The sequence below is a fragment of the Euwallacea fornicatus genome, chromosome 7 (genome assembly GCF_040115645.1).
Source record: "Euwallacea fornicatus isolate EFF26 chromosome 7, ASM4011564v1, whole genome shotgun sequence".
NCBI lineage: Eukaryota > Metazoa > Arthropoda > Insecta > Coleoptera > Curculionidae > Euwallacea > Euwallacea fornicatus.
Window position 1 is genome coordinate 5,044,293 of NC_089547.1, and position 25,905 is coordinate 5,070,197.

Below are 25,905 nucleotides of genomic sequence, written 5' to 3' on the forward strand. Positions count from 1 at the left end.
AAACTAGGTGTTTACATGGTGGTCTTCTTCAGCTTGACAAGTTGATATGGCCGAGTCCGGTGTTACACGTAGTGGACCCTGCAAGGCCGAATAGTAGGAAAAATGGGGAACAGGGGTATGCTGAAGATATTACCTCGTTGTCTTCAGAGATCCGCAAAGTAACACGAAAAAGGCACGCGGAGATTGCGAAATCGGTAAGCGCGCCTTATACGGGGTGAGGAGAAAAATGAGATTTTGCGTTCACGACAGAGCCCCTCGTCTAGAACGTTCGCAAAAAAGCGGTAATTGCGGTTGAAACTTAATGGCAGATCGTCGAAATGCAATAAGGGATTTTCATAAGCGAGCTGCAAGGGTTGAAAGCTGAAACTCCTGTAGTTTTTTATCTAAAACGGAAGTTTTTCTCGCACTTTGCAGCCAATTTCCTCTATTTTAACGAGCAACAAAGAAACACGTAGAGGATCCCATACGTGACCTATTCGGTGCAAAGACAAATGATGCCTCTCGAAAAGGTCTGTTTTGCCATCTCAGGTTGAAGAGTGGACGATTCCTTTACTTTTAAACATTTCAGCTCGCAGCGTTGAGCTCAGTGCAATCAGAACTTTTCCGATCCCTCCCATACACAGGTTTCCACGCTCCACCCTGTATAAAAAAAATCACCTAAATTCTTCAGGGGAAATAAAGCGGTAGCGCCCGCACTCCGGTTGATCAGCCCCGGTTATTACCAACATCATCGTTTTCAATAGCAACAATTGGTCTGTTTACTAAGTGCGTTTAAGGGGCAAAAAGACCACTTGACTGGGGAGCGAAGTGGCGGACCCGCAGGAACGGATTTGGGAATTTCGACGGCAACCAAAGCAGTTTTTAGGCTTAAAAAGGTTTATTATCAACTTACAAGAATAAATACATGTACAGAGTAATTTGCGATAAATGTGGCGGATTATACAGTAAGCGGGATGATAACTCTCAGAAACGACGCAGATTTGATACAATGAGGAGATGCGGGGACGGTACTCCCCTACAGCGGTCTTCTAGCCAGAATAACGTAAGCTCTTCCGTGGTTCTTCGTCAGTTTTCTCCTTCAGGCAGCGTGAGACAAACGACTTTTTTGAGCGAGTGCTTGGTGTGGGAAGGGACTTTCAAGGGGGACCAAAGGAGGTGGGAACAAAACTTCTTTTTTCGTTGCAGAACTACTTTATAATACTTTTAAATTTCTAAACAGAAAACGACTTAATACACTTCCATAAATAGAAAATAATACGACAATGTTACAACATTCTCTACTGGGAAAATCGTGCGCAACTACCTCTTGGTCTAATAAATAATAAATAAATAACTAAGTAATGGGGTAATACTACGTTTACTAAAGGCGTGATGTACGTTGACAAATCTACGGCAATTTACGTGGACTTTAGTGCGAAGGCCTTGGGCCTTGGGCTAGGAGTGACACGATCCCCTCTCTGCGGTGAATCGCAGAAAACAGAGAACAAACGTGCCTCGAACAATAAATAAATAAATAAAATCCGGTGCAAAGTTTCTCGAAAAAATGGCTCGATAAATGGCAAATTGGACGCGTCGTATGTGGGCAAATTACAAAAAACGTATAAAAATAGAGCACTTGTACTGTATTAGTTGTATTTAGCGGTTAAACTACAGAATACATTATTCTCTGGTTATTTCATTAATATGGTACACATTCAGGTAGTACAACGCACTACGTATTATTTACACAACATCGACGATCATCATAGCGCATCCATGTACACAGGGTGGCCGTAAAACATGCACTATTTACAACCTCGTGGGACTTCGGTCTATTTACCTTCATGCCAGGCGCGGTCGAAACCCACGTGGTGGATGACAGGACGAACGCGTCATCCACCACGTGGCCGACCGCTGATTGGCTCAAACTGTAGGTGACGAATCGTTTCACAGGGTTGCAATCAGGGTCATTTTCGTTGCTTCTCCAGGCACTTACGCGCGCATGTCGCTAATAGTTGTTCGTTGATGTTTGTGAGTTGTTGACATCCTCACATGCCTCAACTTTTAATTGATTGAGTTACGTCAGCGATAAGCGCGCGCATCGTCTTCGTTATATTTTAAGGGAGCCCGAGTGCGGCCCTGTTCGAACTTGGCGCGCGTCTTTGTTTGGATCGTGCCTGTCTTGAAAGTAAATAGACTTTAGGTTCCCCGGACACCCTGGGTACGTCCTCCTGGGCGCGCGACCCCCCAACTCACTAAGAATGTACAGACAAAGCTACTTCCGAATAAATACTCTCTAAGTATATACACAAATCTACAGGGTGGCTATACACATATCAAGAAATCACAAAGTATATTACCTATTCTGACTGCTCTGCCCGTTTTTATAGCCGAACAAATACGTAAGGTCCTCCACTGGCAAAGACCTGTAAAATGCACCATTTTTAAATTTGCTGGGGCCCAGATTCAGGTGTTTTCTAGAAAACCTTAGAATGATCGGCTTGGGGTCCTGGGGCGACCACTTGGGTGGTAGTGTGAAGAGCGTTTTATGGGCTTTCTCCAGGGGGGGAGCAGTCGCGATTTCGTTAAAGAAATTACCAGTTTGACGGTCGACGTCTCTGGTGTGGTGGTTCACGCCTTCCTGCTGGATTTTCGAGTCCATATCTGGGAACCTCACGAAGCCCGCGGCTTCGGGGCGGCTGCGAGTTATCGGAGACTCCTCCATCGGGAATCGCACGAGGTTTCTGGTCTTGGAACCGATTCCCGTGAACTTCACGTCGGCCAGCGGGTGGTAGGTGGTAGCCACTGGGTGATAGGTGGTGATCTTCGGGGTGGTGCTCGAGGGCATTGTAGTTGTGACCTCTTCGGCGAGTGTGGTCATTTCCGTGGTGGTTGTGGTAGGAACTGCCGTTACGGTGGTAGTTTCGATCTCAGCGGTGGTTGGCTGGGTCAGGACTTCGGTGGTGTCACGGAGGAACGTAGTGGTGACTAATTCCGTAGTGACTAGTTCGGTTTGGGTAGTAGAGGCCTCAGTGCTGGTAGTAACGAGCTTCCTCAGCTGCTCCTCGTACCCATCTTCCTCTGTCTTATCGCCCCCTTTGCTGCTGTCTCCCTCGCTCTCCCTTGTAGTGGGAGTCACAATAATGGCCATATCCATCTCCTCTACCTCTTCTGGGGTGTCGTTAGTGTAGTCAACTTCATAGTCCCCGAACAAAGGAATGTCCACCTTCGTCGGTTGTTGCGAGTTGGCTTCTTCATCGAGTATCGTTTCGTAGTCCAAGGAGCTCCCGAACTGGGCATTCAACTTTTGCATCAAAAACTCCAAATGCTTGGATTCGTCTATCTTAATGATCTTCACGCAGCGCCCCATTGGGTCAGAACTGTACCCTTCGGCGCAGGGAGGCAGGTTCTCCAACGAGAATGTCGGCGCTACAAACACGCTCTTGGGGACTATACGTCTCTTGGGAGTCATCTCGTGGGCTTGCTTGTGGTTCTGGTCGTCGACCAGCAACCAGGCCTCCCAGGAAACGTCCCGGTTCTTCTCATTTAACAACCCGGAGGGGAACGCACGCACCGTAACGAACAAACTGAGCACCAACAGCAAATAGTTCAAATGTACCATTATTATGCAGGGCTTCATCACAACTCACATCACGTCTTGAGGATGAACGATGCTCTTCGAAGAGGGTCTAGGCTCGGACTGTCGCTCTGGAACATCTGGACGAGCCTTTTTTCTACCGTTCGGCAAAACCTGGAAAGAAAGAAAAATAAATAGGATTTGACGAAAGTGCGATTTTATTACTGTAACAAATGGTTTGTTGTCAGTTTTGGGCAAGAAAATTCCATTAAAGAGTTGGAGCGGTGCCAGCGATTGTTTTGAATGGGGGTACCGGCGATTGACGAGTGGGTGATTGATTTGGGCAGGAGCTTGGATATGGGTATTTGCGTAGCAAGTAGCGCAACGTAGATGAAACGTAATTACGCGGATGTGGCGGAGGTGAACTTCGCGTGAAATGGCGATTCGTGCGTAGAAACGTAGAGAAACCCACGCCCTTTGAGATAACGAGCGCCTTCGCCATATCGTCGAGAATCGCACGTCTGCTTAGGGACCAACAGCAATTCTCCCTAGAAAAATGGGAAAAGACACATCAATTGTGCGAAAGAAGTTTTCTCTAAAATTAGAGACACCTACGCTGCCTCGGTTAAAAATAGTGCAAATCAGGACCTGAAAGTTTATTTACGAGATTAACAAGAAGTTCTGAGATAACGTTCACCTTGTGCAAAAAAATCGATCTTATCTGAAGCCTTGAATAAATCCATATGAAACGATACATGCATTAGTACTCTTGGTTCAAAACGATGGCTTTGAGACCAATTAAAAGCCCATTTAAACGAGCCGAAAAATGCGGAAATATCTGAAATAATGCGTTCGAAGCTGATTATATACCAAACTAAACCGAGTACAAAAACCCTAAGACAAATCAGGTTCTATGACCCTGATGATGTATTTTTTCCATTTATCTCCAAGATTGGGTCGTTGCACGCTCACGGTTTTGTCATCATCACAATCAGGCACCGAAAAATAATGGGAAAACCATTTGAGTGTGCTCGTAATAACGATTTCATGTAAGCGGGATAAATGGATGTGCGTCTAATTCGTTCTGGACTGCCATCTGGGCATAATGGAGGCCGTAATTCATTCAACTTTAAATTGCATTAGATAGCGGCGGACGCTGCCACTGCTCTCAAACTCATTTAACACCAATTTAACCGAAACACTTGGAACAGAGAGACAAGCAGTCTCAACGTTTCGACGAAAACAATCTGGATCGAACAGGACCGGAGCTACAGACATTTTCTTGACAATTGGCGACTGCGATTGTTTAGTTGGAAAATCGATGAGAGATATTAACAGACTTTTGGCGCCATCTCGTAGTGACTCATTAGTAAACCAACCCCCAGTCTTCTTCACGTTATGGCGAAGGCGGGGTTTCAGGACGAATGCCCAAAAAACGAAGTTCTCAATAGGAGATCGATGCAGACCTCAAATGCGCGATTTCGAGGTTCAAACCGCTTCATGTCACGTTATCAATTTTTCTCAATATCTCTGTTTATTTGCGCGTATTTACATACATACACTGTACAACCTTTATCTTTGCTCATTGACAGTGGTCGTTGTTTCCTGATTTAATATGAATGTGGAGCGCAATCAGTACCAGAAAGCAAACATGAAATAATCAGCGTGGACGATTTTTTCTTCTCAATAATTGACAAAGGATAAACAACCCGTCAAGTTTACTATAAATATTTTATAATCGTGATTTATGTTGCCTTGTGATCCGACAATTACATACACAAGATCATAAATCAGTTTTGGCGGATAAAAAAGGCAGATCGGGAGAGTGTTTCGTCCTAAAAGGAACATTTATTTCACAGTTTTGCACGCGATTCAATAGAGCCGATTGGGCAATACTGGTTCTTATTAAACGTCCGAGCAATCCCCCCCAAATAGTTTCCTCGCGTCAATCCGTAACGATTCAGCTCCGGACCCACCTGGCTGGGCACCAAAACCGAATGGCGAACTGCGTGCAGCCCTGCAATAGCGCCGATCAGCACAAGTTACCGTATCTTGACAATAAGGTGACTGGCGCGTCCGCGTTGGGAAAATTTTGGTAACTTGACAACATGAAAGCTCAAGTTGTTCAATAACTAATACAGGACAACATGCTATGGAATCGTTCCCGTGGATGGACGGCTCCAGGATATTCAATAATGCACAGGGTGGGAAAAAATTGGGTTTCCAGAAGTGGAGAAAATCGGGTCGAAAAATTCGTTTAAAGAGGGGGTTTCTACAGACGGATCAGCCCCAGTGAGCAGAAAATCCAAGAACCCGCTTGATATACACGGTGTTTTATGTGAAAAACGTGGAGTTTTAGCGTCGCAAGCAGGGCCTCATGGCGACTTAAATCACTCCGAAACCCACGAGGATGGTTATAGGAGATTTCGTTAAGGAATTGTCTCTTGTCTTTCGGAATAGTCAGTAACACACACGGGGTGTTCGATGAAAAACGTCGCTTTTCGTACTTAGGGATGCTCCAGGATAGTTAAAGAAATCATGCCGAAACCCCCTTTAGAAGGGCTAAAAAGATGCGCTAATTGTCTTGTTGTGAATATGCCGCACGACAAAGTGTAGCTTTCGCGTCCCGAACCTGGCCTCAGAAAGGCTCCCCTGCAGCCCCTGAAAGACCCATTTCCCACGAAGGAATTCCAATTTTAGGGCTTCGAGTCAGCGATTTCTTAAGGTTAACGCTGCGAACTGATGCGAGCCACTAATTACTTCTTGACAATATTACGAATGTGAAGGAATGTTAATTAACTGACATATTGCGCACGTGAGAATTCTCAAAAATGCTGTTTATAAGGGAATTTAATGCCAGAATGGACTTCCTTCTTGGGCAATAATAACCAGCAAGTGCCATAAATCATCGCGCAAGGCCGCTGGGAGGAGAAGAAAAGGTTAATACCGAAATTGCGGCAATTGCTGACGCAAACCATCGAATGGACCATTAAAAACAATTTGTTAAAGCGAAGTTAATTGTGAACACGTTTTCTGTTCATATTCTTATCGGGATCGCTTTGATTGACGTGTCAAACGACTTTTTCCAGGTTCAAGTGACGGAGAACAAGAAACTGCTCACGCTCCTTGAACAATGGTCCGCGTCGAGATTTCTATGACCTGCGATTTTTTTCCGCCTTTAATTACCTTCTGATTGTTTTATCGGTCGATGGAGCTCCAAACGGATTCACTTAGACCTCAGAAAAATTCGTCGTTACAATTTCTCCAGCGAGAGCCCCAGAAACGACTCTCACCAACTCGACCAAGCACAATCTCTCTCTCTCTCTCTCTCTCTCTCTTCCTCACCTCAACAGCTCAATCCTCTCGAGGAACGAAAACTCAAAAATCCGGTCTCGGCGATATATCCGAAAAAAAAATACACGTTTTCTTTGACGAGTACCGAAAACAAACAAACTTCTAGTACCACCACGAACAAAAACGCGCACACGCGATCGAGTACCCTCGACTCTGCTCGCACCTCTTGCGGCCGATCAAGCAGACTTCACAGTACTACTGGACCGTGTCCGAGCCCAGATAGGTCCAAGTTGTGAAAAGTCGAGATGTCAATAGACGGACCCTGGGGAATTGATTGGTATTGGTACCACCTTACAGGGACGGGCCTAGGCGGCCCACCATCGCGCCGTATCGATGTCTACTTCGTCGGTAGTATCGACAAATAGGGCTTTAATAAGCGTTAAAGGAAGATTCCGCTTAATGTGCGCTGTAGCTAATTGGGACCTGCATCATCTATACAAAGAGTCACTATCAGGTAAAATTTTTATGGCCTCATTTCGAGCGGCTTTCGTGCTTTCTGACTGGGCACTTTCGGTCCTTCAAATCACGAAGCGGGAGTGCCATAAAGGAAGGCACACAATTGCAAACGACCGAGCCCTTGAAGAACCCCCCATAAATTCCTCATTCCGTACCTGTGTTACCATCTCGGTGTCACATGACCGAGCTGAATGAAATACGAAACGAGTGCTTTGACGGGCAGCGATAAATAATTGTTTTCTTACACTTTTACTACTACTGCGTTTACGGCAGAATTGGCTGCAGGCACTGCCACGGCTTACAGGGGGTTGGAAGTCGCGGGGTTGCAGCGACGACCTGCTCGATTTGATTCGAAAATGTTGTCGTTAAAATCGTAAGGCTTATTGACAAAATGGTGAATGAACTCTGTGGTCCGCTTAGACCGTGACTGTCGCTTTATACGCTTAAATAGAAACGGGGAATATTTTTTCCGACAATATGGTGAATTGAATGTGCGCGCGTCGCGCTTTCTGGCATTATTTCCACGCGTGTAAGTGGCATTTTTCTTGCCAAGGGAGAAACCAGTTGCGTAGCGAATCAACGCGCATGTCCCTTAAGGCGACGCTGGCAAGTGCTGCGCTGGGGCATGAGGGTAAGCCCACGTTTTACCGATTTCGTCGTCCTTTACGCAACTGGAATTTGAGGGTTTCAAACTGTTTCTCGGCTTTTATAGCCCATTACAAAAGACGTGACATCCGAAAAGGTACCCAATCGGTTACGGTTCTTGCTCCAGCGAGAACAAGGCAATGATCACGTAACTGCCGCCCACTACAAGCTTTTCCAAGGGCTGTTTTGGGGGGTGAACCTTGAATGAAAGAACCTTAATTTCTAAAAAAACACACACGCACACACAATTGCATGCCGGAATAGAATTACAAATTTGCCTCAGTAATAACTGCCATATCACCAGAACATTGCGCAAATTGTTCTTATTCATAACAATTTTATAACATGGCAATTCACTTTCCTTTTTTTTTATTATGCAAATCCCCGCATGGTATTTATTTTCCTTGTATTGAGACAAATTAAATTAATTTATTTTCTAATAGAATCGACTAACAAGGGTTGCCAATGCGCACATTCGGTTCCACAGTAATGACCGCGTGGCAAATGAACTAAATATTGATTAAATATGTAATTTTGTAATTTGTTGAAATATGTATTGCCATTGTTTATGCGGCTGATTGCGGCACACAGGTATACAGGAATGTTTTTCCTATGCCAAAAGAGGTCAAGTGATTGGATTTTGTATAAAACGGACAAATTATGAGTGAAATACGGAGAAACTGGCATATTTGCGATATTAAGCGTTTCTACAATTAGCGGTCGATAGAGAAATGCAAACAAAACTAATAAATCTCGTGTTTTTCTGAAGAACCACTTGGATGTCTCACAAAATATGGATTTCCTCCCACTGTCTCACCATCTGACGTCACACGAAAATGACAGCGAACGCAGTGCCATCGCAAGGGGAGTTCCTTAAATTCGTGACTGAAACGTTTTGATGGATTTCCGGGGCCCCGATTCAAAAATTAACGGAAAACCACAACAAGCGTCGATGAGACCAATTTTCAATGTCGTGTGATCTATTTAAAAGTCTTAAGATTTGTGAATCGGCAATTGAGGCGTTCAGCTTTTGAGTTCGCCCTTGTGAACTTCCTTGATTTCCAGGTGAGCCGTGCGAGGCAGCTTTGCCCACGCAACCAGTCATACGCACATGGATTATTCCTTGGCGAAATGCAAGAAAACTCCACGTTCTCACTTTCATTCTTTTCGTTTAAATTAAAAACGATGTTGCAGTCCAAAATAGAACTTCTTTCATCTTCGTGCCGTATTCCTTTTGCCGGAGCTATTCGCGAAACGATAAAACTTAACGACTTCCCTAGAAAATAAGGTTAAATCACCGGTGCCCGTTTATTTTCTCTAGTTCCGTTTATCATTTGCTCGCGTTTCTTGTAAAACCCGTGTAGGTTTCACTATAAAAGGGGTCCCACGTACTAGCCCGCATTTTGATAATTTCGCAAAGGATCCGATTTTTGCCGCGCGAAAACACGGCCGTAAATCTTTTCGGCTTTGTTTTCGTTTAGGACGGGTGTTTTGGCCTTTGTCGGTGCGTGGAGATGGTTTTTTTAGAGCCGCGCGGTAAAATCCTGCGGCCATTAATCAATTTGAAGTCGCTAGCGCCATCTCCGCCCTAAAGCGCAAAACGCATGTGGTTTTCTTGACGCATGGTGAACCCGGTCCATTAGTAACTCCCAGTATGCCGTTTTTGGGGGTTTACGGTGTTTTCCTTGTAATTATACGCGAATTTACGTATACACACATTCTCCCCTTAAACCAACAAAGATCAGGCGCTTATTGCCACCTCCCGTGGTTTACGACTGTAGCAGCAAGGTGCGGTTTAACCCACCAGGTTTTTGTTAGGTTTATTTGGATTTCGTTTCGGGCGTCTTCCTCGACCACATACTTCATTCGACACGGGCGCCCGCAATGAAACCACAATAATCGAACGCAAATAATCGCCCATATTGGCACTTTTACCACTTTTACTTTCAAAAATTAACGCTCCAAATAAGCAGAAATCGCAAGGACTTACATCCGCCTTTGATCGTTCGGTTGCGCTCGGGTGCAATTCAATCCAAAGCCCGGCCGTTATAGCCCTGATGACGTCACAATAACAATAAACAACAACAACAACAACAACACAGTAATATTTGATACAGTTAAACGTGGCTAAACAAAAAGTCATGCGATGCGATTAAGGTAACGGTCATGGCACACGAATCGCCTTTTTTACGCTAATTACACAGAATTAAAATGCTTTTCTTTGCGTACCGTGAGAATAGACTAAGACATGTCTGATGGGGTCATTAGAATCAGTGGAATTTGAAACCACGAAAATGACTGGACAAAATGGTGAACTGACTTACTTCTTGTAGGGGGGATTCAAAGTCTTCGATTTCCATTGCCTGAAAAGGAGAAAATTGGTCATTAGTGCGTTTCCTTTGTATCGCGAAGAGGAATAAAATTCCCAGAAATTAATCACAAATTTGCAGAAAATAAACCACACATTGGAAGCCGATCTGGAACGAGTCACCGTCCCAGGTGTGTTATGTACACCGCGGATCAATTTAGTCCATATATCAGTCAGCTTGAGGGGTAATTTGTAGCCTCCGGACTAACGTAAATTAATCGATTGATCGCTTCAAGAACGGTGTATTATTTTAACTTTATTATAACAACACTGCACGAATCTCCACGGAAAACTAGGCATTTCTCAGCAAATTAATTATTTATCGCAGAAGGGCCGAAATATAATTTTCAGCTCCCCCATGTTTACCTTACTTAGGATCACTCCACCCTAACGAACAGGTTGAACACCCCCCGTGAGGATCAATGTGTGGCCTAAGCTTTCAGTTCGTTTATGTACCTGTGTTTGGTTTCCGACGAGGTAGGATGGCGAGAGGGGGCGAAGCTTCGAGAAATCGCAATTATCGGGGGCTTGGGGAAATTGGACGAATCGTCTTTTAGTGCTGCGCCTTCCTTAAATGCAGTGGCGAAGCACCAGAATTTTTCGCCCAGTTTTGTTTACATTGGCGCTGGGGGGGGGGGGGGGGATCGACCCAAAATTCGTCTGATTTTACTTTTTGTTAACTTATTTTCAGGTTAGAAACAGAGACGTGGTGATGGAGCATAAGAATTTCCAAAAAAATATTAAATGGCGCTCCGCGATCCCTTTTCATGTGTCGGCGATCTCTCCTCGTGGCAACTCGACGTGAGGCCTCCTTCGGGGATTAGGGTGAACACGAACACGCACGGAACGGGGGTGGTTTCTCGACCATTAATTCAACCGCACAGGACACATTTATCTTCTGTTTACCTTTCTTGTGCTTTTCTCCGACGTTAAACGTCCCCGAGTCCAGAGGGGCTTCCCAGCCCGAATCCCCGATTCGCCTGCAGCAGGTGGGGTTTTGACCTTTGAGCAACCGCATTCAATGGCGATAACTAGAAATACCGCACGTAAATCTACGGTGAATTGGCCGGTTCTAGGCGGGCTCGCTCCCCATTTCCATGGCCGTTACCGAGCTGACCGATTGATGACCACATCTGGTGCATGGCAATAAGAAAAAAATCTCAAAAACAGCGGCGCTCTTTGGTCTTCCTTTATATCCTCCCAACTGAGGCGATTCATATCTAATTCCGGATTTCCACTGGACTGAAAATTTCCATTTCAAATGCGAGGGCATAAATAGCTCTCTTTCAGTTTTATGTTGAAAATTATGCGTTTTAGCTCGGGCAATTACCAGGCCGGTTATTACCGAGGTCTTTACTGCGGTCTCTTCGATGCCGACAAATATAATGTAATCCACGTAGTTTATTGCTATGTTCGGCTTTAGGACGCCGTCGGCTCCTCTCGGGGCAAAAGAAATCGCCTAGATTTTCGCAAATTTCGACCGTCGGCATCTCGGGAACTCGTGCGGGAGCGCACCTCAAAAATGAGTCGATCGGGGAGAGAGTGTGGGACCGCGGAGGTAGCTGATGAGCGAGGCGAAATTCCGACCACACACGCATTCAAACGCACATAAAACCGCCATCAAAGGCCAGGAATCTTTCGATGTAATGCAACGAATGCGCTACAACTTTGACCTTAACCTATTGGATGGTAAACGCTGGTTTTAATATGCAAGAGTCGAGCCAAAGATATATTTGCAAGCTGCATTATTAATTATCGTAGAACCATGAGAATCACGACAGGACCTAAATCAGGTCATCGGGACGGCCTCTCGGATGTGGCGGGCCCGCCAGCCTTGGCGTTAATTTAAGACTACTTAAGCAAATTACTCTTTTCGGGGAATCGGTGGAGAGAAGATAACGTCGGAAAGTAAAAGTCAAGCTTGAGCGAAAAAAATGTCCGAGTCAGGTACATATGTAGGCATATCCGGATATCCGGCCTTGTCCGATGGGTATATGTATAATCAGACAAACGTGTAATACCTGACTTCCCTTTCATCCATTTTGTTGCACTTCAGTTCGCTTTAGCATTAGTCATCCTTTGTGAAGGGATGAGAGTTTACCTTACATTTAAATAATGATTATTTAACGTGCCGCGCTCAGGTCAAAACACGGAGCTGAGGAGTAGGTAAATCAAGTGCGCTCCAGATGCGGGAATAACGTGTTTTTTTTTTTTATTTGCCGAAAATCCAAAAATATTTACGTTTTGGCACGTTGACTAATGTCCGCCTTTCGACCCGGATCTCACACCCAGCGGTTCATGGCGTACGTAGCGATAATATTTAAACAACATCGATTTCAAAAAAAGAAAGCTCCGCCGGGAACACGAGCAGTTTCCAGGGGCGCTTTCGCGCGAAACCGTCTCTCGGTTTCAGAAAATGGCAACGCTGCGACGCTCATTTGTCACAAAACCAATATGGCGGCCTGTGCGTTCCACGCTCAAGCGATCCCGTCTGAACGTCTGTCGGACGCAACGCGACATTGCCGCGATTCACGGTTCTTCCCGGGGAAACTATTTCGACCGCAGCGCCCGGGACCGTACCGGGCGTTGCCCGGGATCTGCCCGGCGACTGGCAGCTGCACTTCCGCGATATTTGTTGCGCAACCGAGGCGAGGAAAAAAAACGCATCCTGTACGAAACGTTTGCTGAAATTACCTAACAGGTGTAGCGCTGAAAAACTATCTGATCTCGACGAATGCAACGCGAGATAACAACACAATGCGATTTGAATTAAAAAAAAAAAAAAAAGAAGAAAAAAAGCATATTTGCAATTCAAATTGGGGGACCGGCGGAAAGGGACTTGTCCATTGACTTGTTTGGTTTCGGTCTCGAGTTGTAAGGGCGCTCGCATTGTCCGCAATCAACGATCCGCCTTTTCCTTAAAGGCATAATGGCAATAATTAATAATAATGTTGTGAGTGGTGTAACAGCGTTGACATTTAGCTCACGTGTCCGAGTACACGGTTTACAACTCTGCAATAAATAATTTATCGGCTGCGAGGTGTAAAAGTTCGAAATACGGTACAGAGTGAATTGTACCGGGGACACACGCCCAAAATCATCGATACAAGCGGTGAGGTGTTGCATATTGATTTGCTGTTTTACGCGGTTGCAATACTGATGGTTTTTTTTGGTCAAAGACAATTCATAAAAGCACCATAAATAAATATGCATTTACACTCGAAGGAAAATGACATAGCAATTAACCACCGCCTCGATGGCGAACGGGTTGATAGACTAACGGTACAGTTAAGCTAATTGTTAAATAATAATGTCACTCGACTACTCGACTAATTGAGACCAACCTAGGTGCACACACAGCCCCATATAAGGCCGGTCTGCAAGTCCGACTGAAGCTCTGCATAAGAGACACTGCCAACACTTCTTCATCTCTCCCAACATCACCTTAAAAAAAAAAAAAAAAAAAAAAAAAGGCGAACTCGAGATGTTTCAGTGAAGAGCTCTTCGGTATGAGTCACTACAGGGTGTTGCGGCGTTCTTGTAATTTTTATCCGTGACTCAGTCCTCAGCAGTGGATGCCCCTGGGAACCCCTCGATTGGGTTCCATCGGCGATGCACGACGATTGGACCATTAATCATCGGTGTTTGGAAACCAAACCGATCTATTGTTAGGCGGTATTAGTATTCATTGTTGTGCCTAATTCAAAAGGCCACTATGGTCTATTTTTGTAATAAGGCACCAGAGAAAGTAGAGCACATCGGCGGCGTTTGTATTATAGGTGTAATAAACGCTTCGATTACATAAGTTAATGGCTTATCGATTGAAGGAAACGTTCTTTAACAGGTGAAAATTTGATCGGATTAAATTCATAAGAAATCGACGCGCAGGCGAAAACATCCGGGACAAATTCAGACATTATAGGAGTTTTGGGCTTGCTTCGGCCCTGCACGCGCGCCTCACATCGGATGCCAAACACTAGGAGCTCGTGATGGTTGGTGGTCTGAGGAGGTGTCGAAAAAGGAGAAATTACAGAATATTCATTCGCCATATTGCCAAGGAAATAGCTCTATTTTCTCGACAATGTGCTGGAGCTTTAAAAATGTTCGAGTTCCCTGCCTGCAGTCGCCCATGTAATGAATTTTTGCGAAACCTCGGACGTGACGTCGGACGCAGAAAAAGGAGTAGCCAAGGGGAATTTCTTAGGGCCCGCGTTTCTTCTACAGTCGAATGAGTTCCGGCCCACCATATTGTCAGGAGATTATCCCTATTTGCTGGAACTCGAGCGTCGCGCTTCTCAGCCTCCGACGAACGTTCGAAAAACCTAACGAGGCTGATATTTAAAATAAAAAAATGGTCACCTAATTACCGTTATATCAAATAAACGGCAAAGAAACGCGGTTGCCAATAACAAGCACTCGTAATTGGTTCTAACGCGAATCTTCACGGTTAATCTAATATGCAAGTGAGGTAATTTATGTCTAATTCATTACGATTATGTTGTTAATAAGTGCAGGCAGTGGCGTCAAAAATGTATTTCCCGTCCCGCTCTGGCGACTCCGAAAAAAATCCTTGGCAAGACCGTTGCATCGAGTGCAACGAAGAAAGGGGTAAATTGACGATGTAGAAAAACGCGCGACAAGGTCGGTCCGAGATCGAATGGAATGTGCGTTACTTCAAATTAATTCCTCCTACGATAACACAAACATGCAATTTGTTCTCTGTGTATACCGCAAAAGTAAAAGTCTCAATAATGGCAGCGACCGTGTTTGAAATTCAAAAAAGACGGTTTGTTCTTGTCTCTTCGAAGCAAGTGAAATCATTTATCGTAAGTTGTTATGAACGATTGTTTTCGGGATATGAAAGCGAAGGTTGAGATTGCGATGTGATTGGAGCGGGTACCGTTATGCGAGCCGCTGAGCCTGCAATATTCATTCACCAAATCGTGCAGATTCCCAATATCCGAATTAAAGTCACTATGTACAAGTTACATATGTAAATCATGTAACCTTGTTTCTTATTTGTTGATGTGGTTTGAGTTTCTAGGTCGTTTGAAACCGAAATCAATATCGCCTGTGCGTATCACATTATGATATTTTTCAGTTCTGCACCCACCTAGGCCCACTTCCTGTCTACTGCTTATGGTGCACCACCGGATCGTTTCGAGACTTCTCCCCGTTTATGATTGAAAAACATAAGGAAAAAGCGCGTTAATGTTACGAACCAGTTGACCTATTAATTGGTATAATATGTGGTTGCTAATTCGACGAATAACGAGCATCAATGCCATTTTGGTTGGTCTGCCGAGACGCCTAAGGTCGAATAGATCATTAAACGATCGATACATTTATGTATCGTAATCATGTTAGTAATCATTAATGAGGGACAATTAAACACATGTTACATGGCGGTTTAGAAAGAGAACCACGATTTGCGGAGAAATACGTTTCCTTTTCCTTCCTTCTGCCAAGGTTCTTGGATCCAATGCCTTACCTATAAGGTGGTGATTCAAAGAACCTCAACTAAGTCCATTCTCTCAAGCGAAAATTCCACTTCGCTGCTTACGCACTGCCACACTCAACGAACCCCGAAAGTTACTACTACACGGTGATTCACACTAAAAACCCTCTTTCACGTATTAGACCTTCACTAAGGGGTGTGCTCGGTGGTCGCAACCCGGCCGCCTTAAACACGAATCGTCGACTGCTGCCTCAGCCGAAGAACTTTGAATGCGAATAGTGGAGGAAAGAGAATACAAGAATAATTCCAATCGCCCGGTAAGGTGCGTTTTATGATACGGGGGCCTTTAAAATAGATTGTCCTGTTTCGAGTGCGCCTAATTTGCTTGTAAACATAACGCAGCTGAGGCCCTCAAACAGTGCAATAAAGAAGCGTCAGCGGGTGTCCGAGTGGAATTTTAAAAAGGTCTGTTCGTGGGGGTCGGGAGCTTTGTTTGTACAGGAACTATTTGCTCGTTTATTCTATCATTTGATGGGACTGCGGTAACGTGAAAATATGGGATTTTCTTTCTAAAAATGAACCAAAACATCCGCCTCACACACGTCACAAAATCGCCCCCTTGCATGTTGCATCCTGAACGCCATAATAAACAGCATTAAATCTTATCCAACTTAAGTGTAAATAGGTGTCCCAAAATGACTTAAATGTGTTTAGAAATGCATTCGTTATGAGATGGTAATTAAAATGGGAGTCTCACGTAAAAGTGCCTAATAAATCCATTAAATGTGGAGTAGCTTGTACGGGATGTAGTTACTACAGGAAACTGGATGATTTGTGTTAATGTATTCAAAAATATGTTTTTGTTATTAAAAGGGATAGTAATAAATTACGGTGTTTCATTAATGTAAACAAAAGTTTTCCAACTGCACACAAAAAAATTAATTTTATGACATACAATTGGCTCGTCCCATGGCATTCCCCGTTTCTCTCACATGCCCTTTTACCATATCCATTCAAAATCTTTATATTTCGATAAAATTTTAGGTGAAAAATATGATTTCTTGACAATCTGACAAATAAAATATTTTCACGGAAATTTATTTCCTCGTGATTCAGGATTCTTGACAAAATCAAAGACTCGTTTTGTCCATCTCGCGGTACTCCATGCTCCTTTACCGTCTCGTTTAAATTCTCTTTTATGTCTGTACATAAACAAGGTTCTACTTTAAAAAAATATACAATTCTTGACAATGTGAAGAATGAACAAAATCAGTTTATTAGCTTGTAGTATTAGCCCACCCTGTCGCACTCCCCATTTCCTTCACATGCCCCTTTACTGCCTCATCCAAAATCTCCTTTATGTCTTTACATCCTTCCAAGGCAGTTTTCAATACTTTGGGTAAGTGGTCCAAGTGGAATCTCTGAGACATTTCCATCAGAACTACTTTACCTTTAAAAATTGCCCCTATAACTCCACAATTTTGCCCTTAAATGATTTTTTTACCCGACATGGGAAGAGCTGCAACAGTCAATGTAGGCCCCCCAAGCATCTCTTCCTGATGTGAAACATCCAACATTGGAACTTCGCCATTGGCCAAACTGGCTGTGCAGGCACAAACATACTCCTTTATGGGAATTCCTGCTCAAAAACACTCTTAAAAACCCAAATTCCCGGGGTTAGTATTCAGAAATACCTGCGTCTATAATAGCTAAGGTTGCAGCATTCACACAGGCAGCATAAATACCCCCGTCAGCATGCAAAACTTCAACATAAACATCAATTTGCGACCATGGATATAGGTCAGTTTCGATTACAGCTTGCAGAGCTTGTTGCAAATGAATGGAAAGCTCTATTGACTTTCTATCTCCTCGAGGTCTTCGTTTTCTCTCATTAGTGGAAAACACTGCCATACTAAACTGAGTATTAATAATGCAGGTATCATGTTGGGCCTTCTGCCTATTTCGAACTTGATGGGGCCCATATACAGCAGCCAACACCTTGGTGAGCCCTTGTTCTATATAGGCACTGCCGTCAGGCTGTGAAAACACCCCCATTTTGCACCGTATTCTACGTAACTCATTGGCTCTGCGACCGTCCAAACGGAGTCCTATTCTAGAGATTAGTTCGCGGTTTCTACTCATATTTATTTAAATTATTGTGAATAAGTAGTTTTACGTTTAAATAAAATTTAAAAAATTTGATTTTCAAATTATAAAAGTAAAGCGAGGTTAGGTTTGACTAGACTAACGCTCTGGAGATGCGAAAGTGAGGCTATGATTGCTCAGTAAGTGGATTTATCTCTTTGTCACGCTAAAGAAATGGTGGAGGAAAAGTGAGACAGTAGTTAACTGCAAACACTGAGTGGTTGTCTTAGAATATCTTTAAGAAAACGAAATCTCTTATATTCACGAATTATGGGGTAATAATATCAATGAATTTATTTTTTGTTGAACAACATACATACAGAAACCTGTAATTGAAAATTATTGGGATTTAAGGAAATTGTAGAGGATAATAAAACATACAAAACATCACAAAAACATTTTTTAAATCGCAAAATTGAGTGTGAGTTTTTAAATTCGAATATCACCGAAAAAACTACAATTTTTCTTAGTTTTTTTTTTAGAAATGCGTAGATATAAAAATTATATTAAAAATACACGATGAATCCAATCTCGACGTTGCCACAAAACTTGCTAAAACAAAATAGGGTAAACTTACCAGAATTGCAACGTTGCTTATACGAATTAAAAATATAACCCTACTTTTCATTGTAAAAATTTTTCAATGTTTTCTAGATTAAATTTTCTTTTTTCGTCTGTTTATAACCGTTTTTCCTTTTACCTTCAACAAAAACTACTGAATCAAGCGCATCATGAAAACTTTTCCAAAATTCAAACAGCCAGACAACCACCATGGAATTAAAGTAATTACCGAGAGCTTAAACACACATCCCTGTTGTCCTCATGGACCAACGCTACTATTTTCCACATTAATTAATAATCAAGAAAAACGATTTTTTGGGTGCGCCGCGTGTAGAGATAGAAAGCTTTGCAGCTTCTTCATGTGGGATGACAAGCCAAGAAAAGTGCTAGATTCCCAAAAAGTGTGGCAGGAAAAGGGCGTTAAGTTCTCAAAGGGAATTTGTCATCGAAGGCTTTTTATAAGATTAAATCAAGTTAGTCTTAGAAGAGTTAAATCAGATTAGCATCGCACAACAAAAGTATAACATACTACTAATAAATAATAATAAGGAAAAGATGTTCAAATGTAATCGCAAGCAGACTTTAATAAAACAAGATGTTTATCTGAAAGAATCCACAAAATGCGTATGCTATACTTGTGTTATGTTATGTTATAATGTACCAATCTGCAAATCCAGCTCCATTTTACAAACAAACTGATATTCTAGATCAAATGTTTACCAAGTTCAAAAAGGATATTCTGTTCTTCATGCTTGAAATTTACAATAGATGAAGAGGCAAAGCATATTGGACACTCATTCCTATCCAATATAACAGATTATCAGCTGCAACACCCCTCTGAGTTGTTACCTCCTTTAGATGATGCTAAAATGGAGGCTCAATATTTGTTTTCTAAAGACTCAGTTAAATTCTTAGTTGATACTTTCAAAAATTTAGGTTTCAGGTGATATAATAATAAACCAGTAAAGCCACATTGTAAAATAATGACTTTGCAGGCATATAATTTGTGTTGGAACCCCAAGGATCCACGAATATATACAGTCTTCAGAAACAAATTTATCAAGCATTTTATTAGATTTTGATCACAGATTCCACAATTTTTTTGGTCCTTTGGAGTACTGTTGGTATAACATGTTTAACAATCATTTTTTCTTTCATGAGGCCCAGAGTGTGTTTAAAGAGTATTTAAAAGCCACCAAGTGCGTATAAGTTTTGAGATTTATGTTCTTCAACCATAAAAGATTTATTTCAGGGGAGAACAAACTGTACTGGTCACAGACCCTCCATTTGGAGGGAGAACTGAGCCCTTAATACAAACTTTCAACAGCATTAACAGGCAATATAAAAATCTCACCAACACTGAAAATAATTTACCAATATTTTGGATTTTTCCTTACTTCATGGAACCCCAAATTGTGAATCTTCGGCCCGATTTTAAAATGTTGGATTATAAAGTGCAGTATGACAATCATGCTCTGTTTCACAATGGGTCTAAAGGCAGGAAGCAGGGATCTCCTGTAAGGATTTTCACTAATCTCAATCCAAGGTAACAATTCGGTTTTTTGATAGTGGTTCAGTGGTATTAAAGGTGATTATCTAGTAAGATAAAACTGCCTGAAGAGGATTATAAATTTTGTTCAAAGTGTTCTCGATGGGTGGCAAAAGAGAACAAACATTGCAAAACGTGTGGGGGCTGTACGTCGAAAAATGGGGAAACCTATGTGCATTGCAAGAAATGTGAGAGGTGTGTGAAGCCAAATTGGAGGCATTGCTATGATTGTGGCAGATGCGCTCAAGTTAATCATCAATGTGGGAAGATTGAGTTTACAGGGGTATTTGTGTTTGTCATTGATAAAACTTAGTTTGATTATTAAATATTATTGTAGGTATGTTTACATTGCAAGGCAGAAGGGCATAAACAAAAGGAATGTCCAGAGATTGTGAAGTCAGAAAAAGTTTCGAGGAAGAGGAAACATACGCAGAAGATATTAAGAAATAAGAAGATAAAAATGGATGGATAGTGCAATAAATGAATTTATGCGTAAAAAAATGTGTTTTTACTCGATTTTTACCCTTTTTTTTCAAAATTTGCAATGTTTGTGTTGATCGGTAAAGACACATTCATTCATCCTTTATCATATGTATAGAATTGTTTATCTATGGTTTACGACGTACGTATCAAGCTCGATCTCTTTTTAATTTCATACATTTGAGAGAGAGAGAGTACAACGTTGATAGAAAAGTGACGTGGCCGGTTGTCAAATTTAATACCGATTTGTTTTGATTTTGTGCACCTTATAGTTTGATAAATATTTAAAAAACTAATTAAATATAAAGAAATGCCTGGTTGGAATTAAAAAAATAAGAAAATGGAATACTTCAAAAGCAGCTTAAAGTCAGTTTTGGGGGGACCGGCCCCTGGGACCCAACCTACAGGCGCGGAAACCGTAAGTGCTTAATGCTATTCTTTAATCAATTCCAATTTTCTCTTGTGGTGGGTAATCTGCATATGTTGCATGTTTCTACTCCTTTGCAAGCCGCAACAAGCACCCTGAGTCCTCAGAGATGCCTATTTTTTGCAAATTACTCGATTATTAAACTGTGTTACAGGTAGAAAAATTAGTCTCCCGAGTAAGCAGCAGTACTCTACTTGAAGACCGCCGAGATGCCTGTCGAGCCCTCAGAGCTCTATCTAAAAAATACCGGATTGAGGTAGGGGCACAAGGTATGGATGTTTTGAGGCAGGTGCTAGAATTGGACCGTGCAGATCCAGAAATAATCGGGTAACTGTCACTTACAATGTTAAATCTCTCAAATCTATCAATGGAGGGTTTTAGCTATTGTTTAGACACACTCTGCAATATCACCTCGAAGGAGGTATTTGAGGAGGAGCAAGAGAATAATATGAACATAAACATAAACGTCGGAGAACAATTCTCCGAAATGTTCCTAAAAAACTCAGATAATTTAACTTTGGTCTTAAGTTTTCTTGAAGAGTATGACTTCAGGTAACAACTCTTTTTGCGTACGAAAGAAAGACTGTTTTGTCACTTTTAACAGAGTTCGTTGGCCAGCTTTAAAGTTAGTGATATCACTTACAATGTGCAAGCCCAAAGAGGTACAAGATATAATCCTAGTGAGCCCTATGGGCATGTCCAAACTCATGGATTTGCTCGCAGAAAATAGAGAGGTTGTCAGGAATGATGCAGTGTTATTGCTGATTCATTTAACAAAATCAAATGCCAATATTCAGAAAATTGTGGCATTTGAGAACGCTTTTGATAAGCTGCTGAATATAATCAGTGATGAGGTAACTAGTTTGAAATTATCAGTATTTGGTATCAGATGTTTTTAACAGGTGTTTAATAGGGCTATACAGACGGGGGTATTGTCGTGGAAGACTGTTTGCTCCTGATGCTGAATTTGCTGCAACACAACACGAGTAATATAAATTTTTTTAAAGAAGGTTCTTATATTCAGAAATTGGCACCAATGTTTGTGTTGCCTGAAAATTTGGAAGAGGTATGTTGTCAGTTAAGTAAATATTGAGAGGACTTATCGGTCCATTTCATAGGTGGGTTGGAGCCCTCAAAAAGTCTCAAATTTTCATTGCGTCCTCCACTTAGTGCGAACTTTAGTGTCTCCAAATAACCCCGCGCAAATAATCACCAGTTGTCAGAAAACCCTAAGAAACACCAACCTCTTAGAAGCACTTTGCAGTATCCTCATGGCGAGTGGTATATATCTCACAATACTCAATACCCATCTGTCAATTTGACTAACTTATATTCCTCAAGGTGTGCCTGCGGATATTTTAACTGAAACCATAAATACTGTGGGGGAGGTTATAAGGGGGAACTTAACAAATCAAGAGTATTTCGCCAACGTTTTGGCACCATCAAATCCTCCAAGACCTGCTTTGGTGGTTCTTATTATGTCTATGGTAAATGAAAAGCAGCCTTTCACTTTAAGGTATTAAGAATTTAATTGAATAGAAATTCGTTTAAATGTATGAGCAAATGCTAGATGCGCCGTGTTGTACTGCTTCCAATGTTTCCTCTACAAAAATGAGATCGGACAGGAATTGGTGGTGCAGACTCTACTACCTAGCTCAGCAGGGAATACCGCTGTAACCACTGGCAAGTTTACCTTTCAGAATTTTAAATAAATATTTAAAAATCTTTAATAAAGGTCAGCTCTTATGCAGCGGCTTATTCAGCAATGATTCTCTAAGTAACTGGTTTTCGGCAGTGGCCTTATCGCATTGCCTAATCGAAAACCCCGCCCAAAAAGAACAGCTTTTGAGGGTCCTTTTGGCCACGAATTTAGGGGCCCAACCGGTAACTTTGCTGAGTCAATGCGGAGTCTATTTACAGCAAACCAGCAAGTTGCAAGCCAAATTAGGTATTAATTAGCCTGAACTAAGTGGTTCATTTCTAAATAAAGAATTTGGGATAAATTAACTATTCTTTAAAGGCGTTTTGATGCTTCTGTCCATGTGGATGGCCCACTGTCCAGCTGCCGTAACAGTGTTTCTCACGGTTCCCGGCGCAATGGCGTTTCTCACTGCACAAACTTCAGCAACTGAATTCGACAACAACGCCGAACTCTTACAAGGTACCACTCGATTGATACTTCATTCAAACTCTCATATACAGTCTCTCACTTCAGGCCTCTGTGCCTTTATAATGGGTCTGTGCGTGCTATTCAACGACAACTCAGTTCAAAACTACTCTAAAGAGAACTTGTCGCATCTCATTGAGAAACGGGTAGGTTTGGAGACGTACTGCAAGAAACTGAACGAGATTTCCAGACATGAATTGTACGCGAAAGCGGCGAAGCAGCCTCAAATAAAAGCGAAACATTCCAACGAATTACTTTTAGGTTTGTGTTATGCAAATGTCTGGTTTAAATTAATAGGGAAACTTGCAGAATTTGAATTTTGCAAGCTGTTTAAAGTAATGGAAGGCCTGATTATTCAAGCCTTAGGAGTTCAACGGGATCTCTCCAATGGAATATCCGAGTTAAGCCTTAGCGAGCACGAAAATGCCCTATTGTTACAATACAAGGACTTGATTCGGGATCAAGATAAAAAGTTGCAAGAGTGGCAGAGGAAGTACGCGTTTCTACAGAAGCAATTTGAGGATTTAAAGGTGGTTTTTCAATGCTTTTAATTATATATTTCACACGGTTCACTCGGTCACAGACACATATGGAAGAACTGCATCAAACGAACGTCCAAATGACCGATCAGAACACCTTACTGAAGGCGCAGCTCGCAGCAGGGTCTCCGCGGGTAACGAATATAGTGCACGAAATTCAGCCCGTGCAGTCACCTCCGCCTGAGACTTTGCCCGTTTTTGTTCACGGAAACAACAACGTTTTAATGGAGAGGATACAGAAATTGGAGGGTGAAAGTGTCAAATTGGAGAAGGTGGAGGGAGAGTTGGCGGAGAAAACTGCGGAATTGGAGAGGTAAGTCAAACAGAAAAAGGAGTTGGAACACGTTAAAATGATAAATGAATTAATAGGTATAGAAGTTTACTTTTGAAAAGTGTTGTCACGTTAAATGAGTAATCTTTAATGAATGGTATAATGAATTCTTGATAATATGGTGAATACGCGTTTTAGAAGGAAAGAATTTCGTTCAACAATGGAAGTGTTACTCCCTGGGATGGAGAATGTGGGTAGAATATTTTTCCTCACGTCGTGTAATATTCAGAAGAAATTCTATGCGGCAAATCAAGTTTGTCCAAAATACTTTGATTAGTATTAGTATATGAACGTGTTGATGTTGTTATCTTTACTACACTTTCGTAAACAATAGAAACTTTACGGAAACGCCGTGTAAGTTTTCTTATATCGACCTTTTAAAGAAACCAGAGAAATACGTACCAAGATATCGTTTAGTGTATGGCAATTTCCCAAAAAACCTTTGGTAAACAATACTTATACGGCACTTCACAGGGCTACCTATAATACTAAAGTTAGGAGACACTAGTGCCACAGTAGCAAGAACTCTCTTTCACCGGTGGAAATAAGTTGTTATGCGATTTTTACACGAGAATTTGTCGATATTTGGTACCAGTGCACGCCCAGCGTTTTACTGACCTTAAATTCCATTGCCTGTAATTTTTGTCGTTATTTGAGTCATTTGCCGAGCATACCAAAATGGCAAAAACACGCAAAAAATATATCCCTTAAATCATCGAGTATTTGAATGTAAAAAAACACGCCTTTTTTGCGTTGTTTTTGCCGTTTAGTGTGCCGGAAAACTGAGAATAAAAACTCAATGTCATTGTTCTCTAGCTATCAGAGAGATCAAGATGATCTGCTCGAGCTGCTCACTGCCCAAGACACGAAGTTAAATAAGTTCAAGGAAAGGCTGCGCCAACTGGGGGCCCTGCCGAAGGAGGACGACAGTTCTTCAGAGCTATCTGACAACGAGAAGGAATGAGACGAGAGATGATTGAAACCTTGGAATGATTGAAGAATTCGAAGCTGCATTTACTGAACTACAAGCTACAGTTTTTTTGGCAAAGTTGTCTGTGCACAGATTGTATTATTTAAAGTTAATTATTTATATGCATATTTTATGTTTTAATAAAACCGTTTTTCCCTCGATTGTGGCATTTTCTTTTTTCCATTTTTCGCATCGTCCTTTTTTGCCAACTCTGCAAGGACGGAAGAGAAATATTATTCGTTTATTTTCCTCTGGCTTTTGAGGGGATACGGTGCCTTTAAGATACTGCAGCAGTACCGCAGACAGAGAGTGAAGGCAAGATGGAAGAGCGAGGGGAAAGCCAACGGCGGCCGAAGAACACAGAACAGTTGAATAACGCTCCTGCTGCCGTGGAAGGCCCAGCCGTGCTACCGCTGCACCGAAGAGGTCGCGCCAACCCCACCAGTACTGCTCAGGTGCAGGGACAGGGGCCGCAAATGTGAGGCACAGGCCGAAATACATATTCGCACGAGATACCCACAAGTGCTTGAACCGTTAGAGTTAGAACCGCGATTCAATGAGGCGAAAGCAGTCAAATTCGGCGATAAACGAATATTCGAAAATGGCGTTTTGCCAGTTTTGCATCTTTTTTTTTTTGAAAAACCGTTTTGACAATTTTAAAATTTCTTCCCGACATTTTCGTAGATAAAATGAAATCTGGCCATCCTGCGACGCCCTCCTTACAATAAAGGTTCAGGTGATGTTACGCAACTGGTTCAGTCGCACCACCCCTGTAACCCTCGGGCGCCACCACCTTTTGTGCTAGAGGCAAAGGGCCCGCCGTAAGCCGCAAGGTGAAAGCTTAAGGACACTTCGAGGATGAACACAATGGGTCCACTGCACACCTGAGTAATTAGGAC

General features: G+C 42.3%; 4 protein-coding genes across 16 annotated transcripts; 2 read left to right on the forward strand and 2 right to left on the reverse strand.

Moving 5' to 3' along the window:
* Positions 1-870: 870 nt before the first annotated feature.
* Positions 871-24,625, reverse strand: LOC136340098 (uncharacterized). 13 transcript variants are annotated; one of them, XM_066283859.1, is made up of 5 exons: positions 15,871-16,072; positions 10,336-10,374; positions 2,466-3,730; positions 2,340-2,405; positions 871-1,076 (listed from the first exon to the last, which is right to left on the reverse strand). In XM_066283859.1, exons 3-5 carry the CDS (start codon positions 3,617-3,619, stop codon positions 1,016-1,018), a joined length of 1,281 nt encoding a protein of 426 aa, XP_066139956.1. In that variant the 5' UTR covers positions 3,620-3,730; positions 10,336-10,374; positions 15,871-16,072; the 3' UTR covers positions 871-1,015. The 13 variants fall into 13 exon arrangements, with proteins under 13 accessions (XP_066139956.1, XP_066139953.1, XP_066139943.1 ...); XM_066283856.1 differs by lacking the exon at positions 15,871-16,072 and adding an exon at positions 24,439-24,625 and having other exon boundaries at positions 2,340-3,730; XM_066283846.1 differs by having other exon boundaries at positions 2,340-3,730.
* On the reverse strand, positions 17,056-18,383 carry Ski6 (exosome complex component Ski6). Its single transcript, XM_066283872.1, has 3 exons — positions 17,532-18,383; positions 17,342-17,476; positions 17,056-17,287 (listed from the first exon to the last, which is right to left on the reverse strand). Exons 1-3 carry the CDS (start codon positions 17,977-17,979, stop codon positions 17,115-17,117), a joined length of 756 nt encoding a protein of 251 aa, XP_066139969.1. The 5' UTR covers positions 17,980-18,383; the 3' UTR covers positions 17,056-17,114.
* Positions 18,566-20,593, forward strand: LOC136340096 (rRNA N6-adenosine-methyltransferase ZCCHC4). The gene is made up of 6 exons (XM_066283845.1): positions 18,566-19,016; positions 19,251-19,486; positions 19,539-19,742; positions 19,796-20,089; positions 20,144-20,375; positions 20,430-20,593. The coding sequence occupies exons 1-6, from the start codon at positions 18,714-18,716 to the stop codon at positions 20,562-20,564; spliced, it is 1,404 nt and encodes a 467-aa protein (XP_066139942.1). The 5' UTR covers positions 18,566-18,713; the 3' UTR covers positions 20,565-20,593.
* p115 (General vesicular transport factor p115) lies at positions 20,788-25,167 on the forward strand. Its single transcript, XM_066283838.1, has 14 exons — positions 20,788-20,990; positions 21,154-21,326; positions 21,381-21,551; positions 21,604-21,853; positions 21,913-22,065; positions 22,118-22,280; positions 22,341-22,515; positions 22,570-22,682; positions 22,735-22,947; positions 23,020-23,160; positions 23,215-23,427; positions 23,476-23,696; positions 23,750-24,018; positions 24,853-25,167. The coding sequence occupies exons 1-14, from the start codon at positions 20,913-20,915 to the stop codon at positions 24,998-25,000; spliced, it is 2,481 nt and encodes an 826-aa protein (XP_066139935.1). The 5' UTR covers positions 20,788-20,912; the 3' UTR covers positions 25,001-25,167.
* Positions 25,168-25,905: the final 738 nt, after the last annotated feature.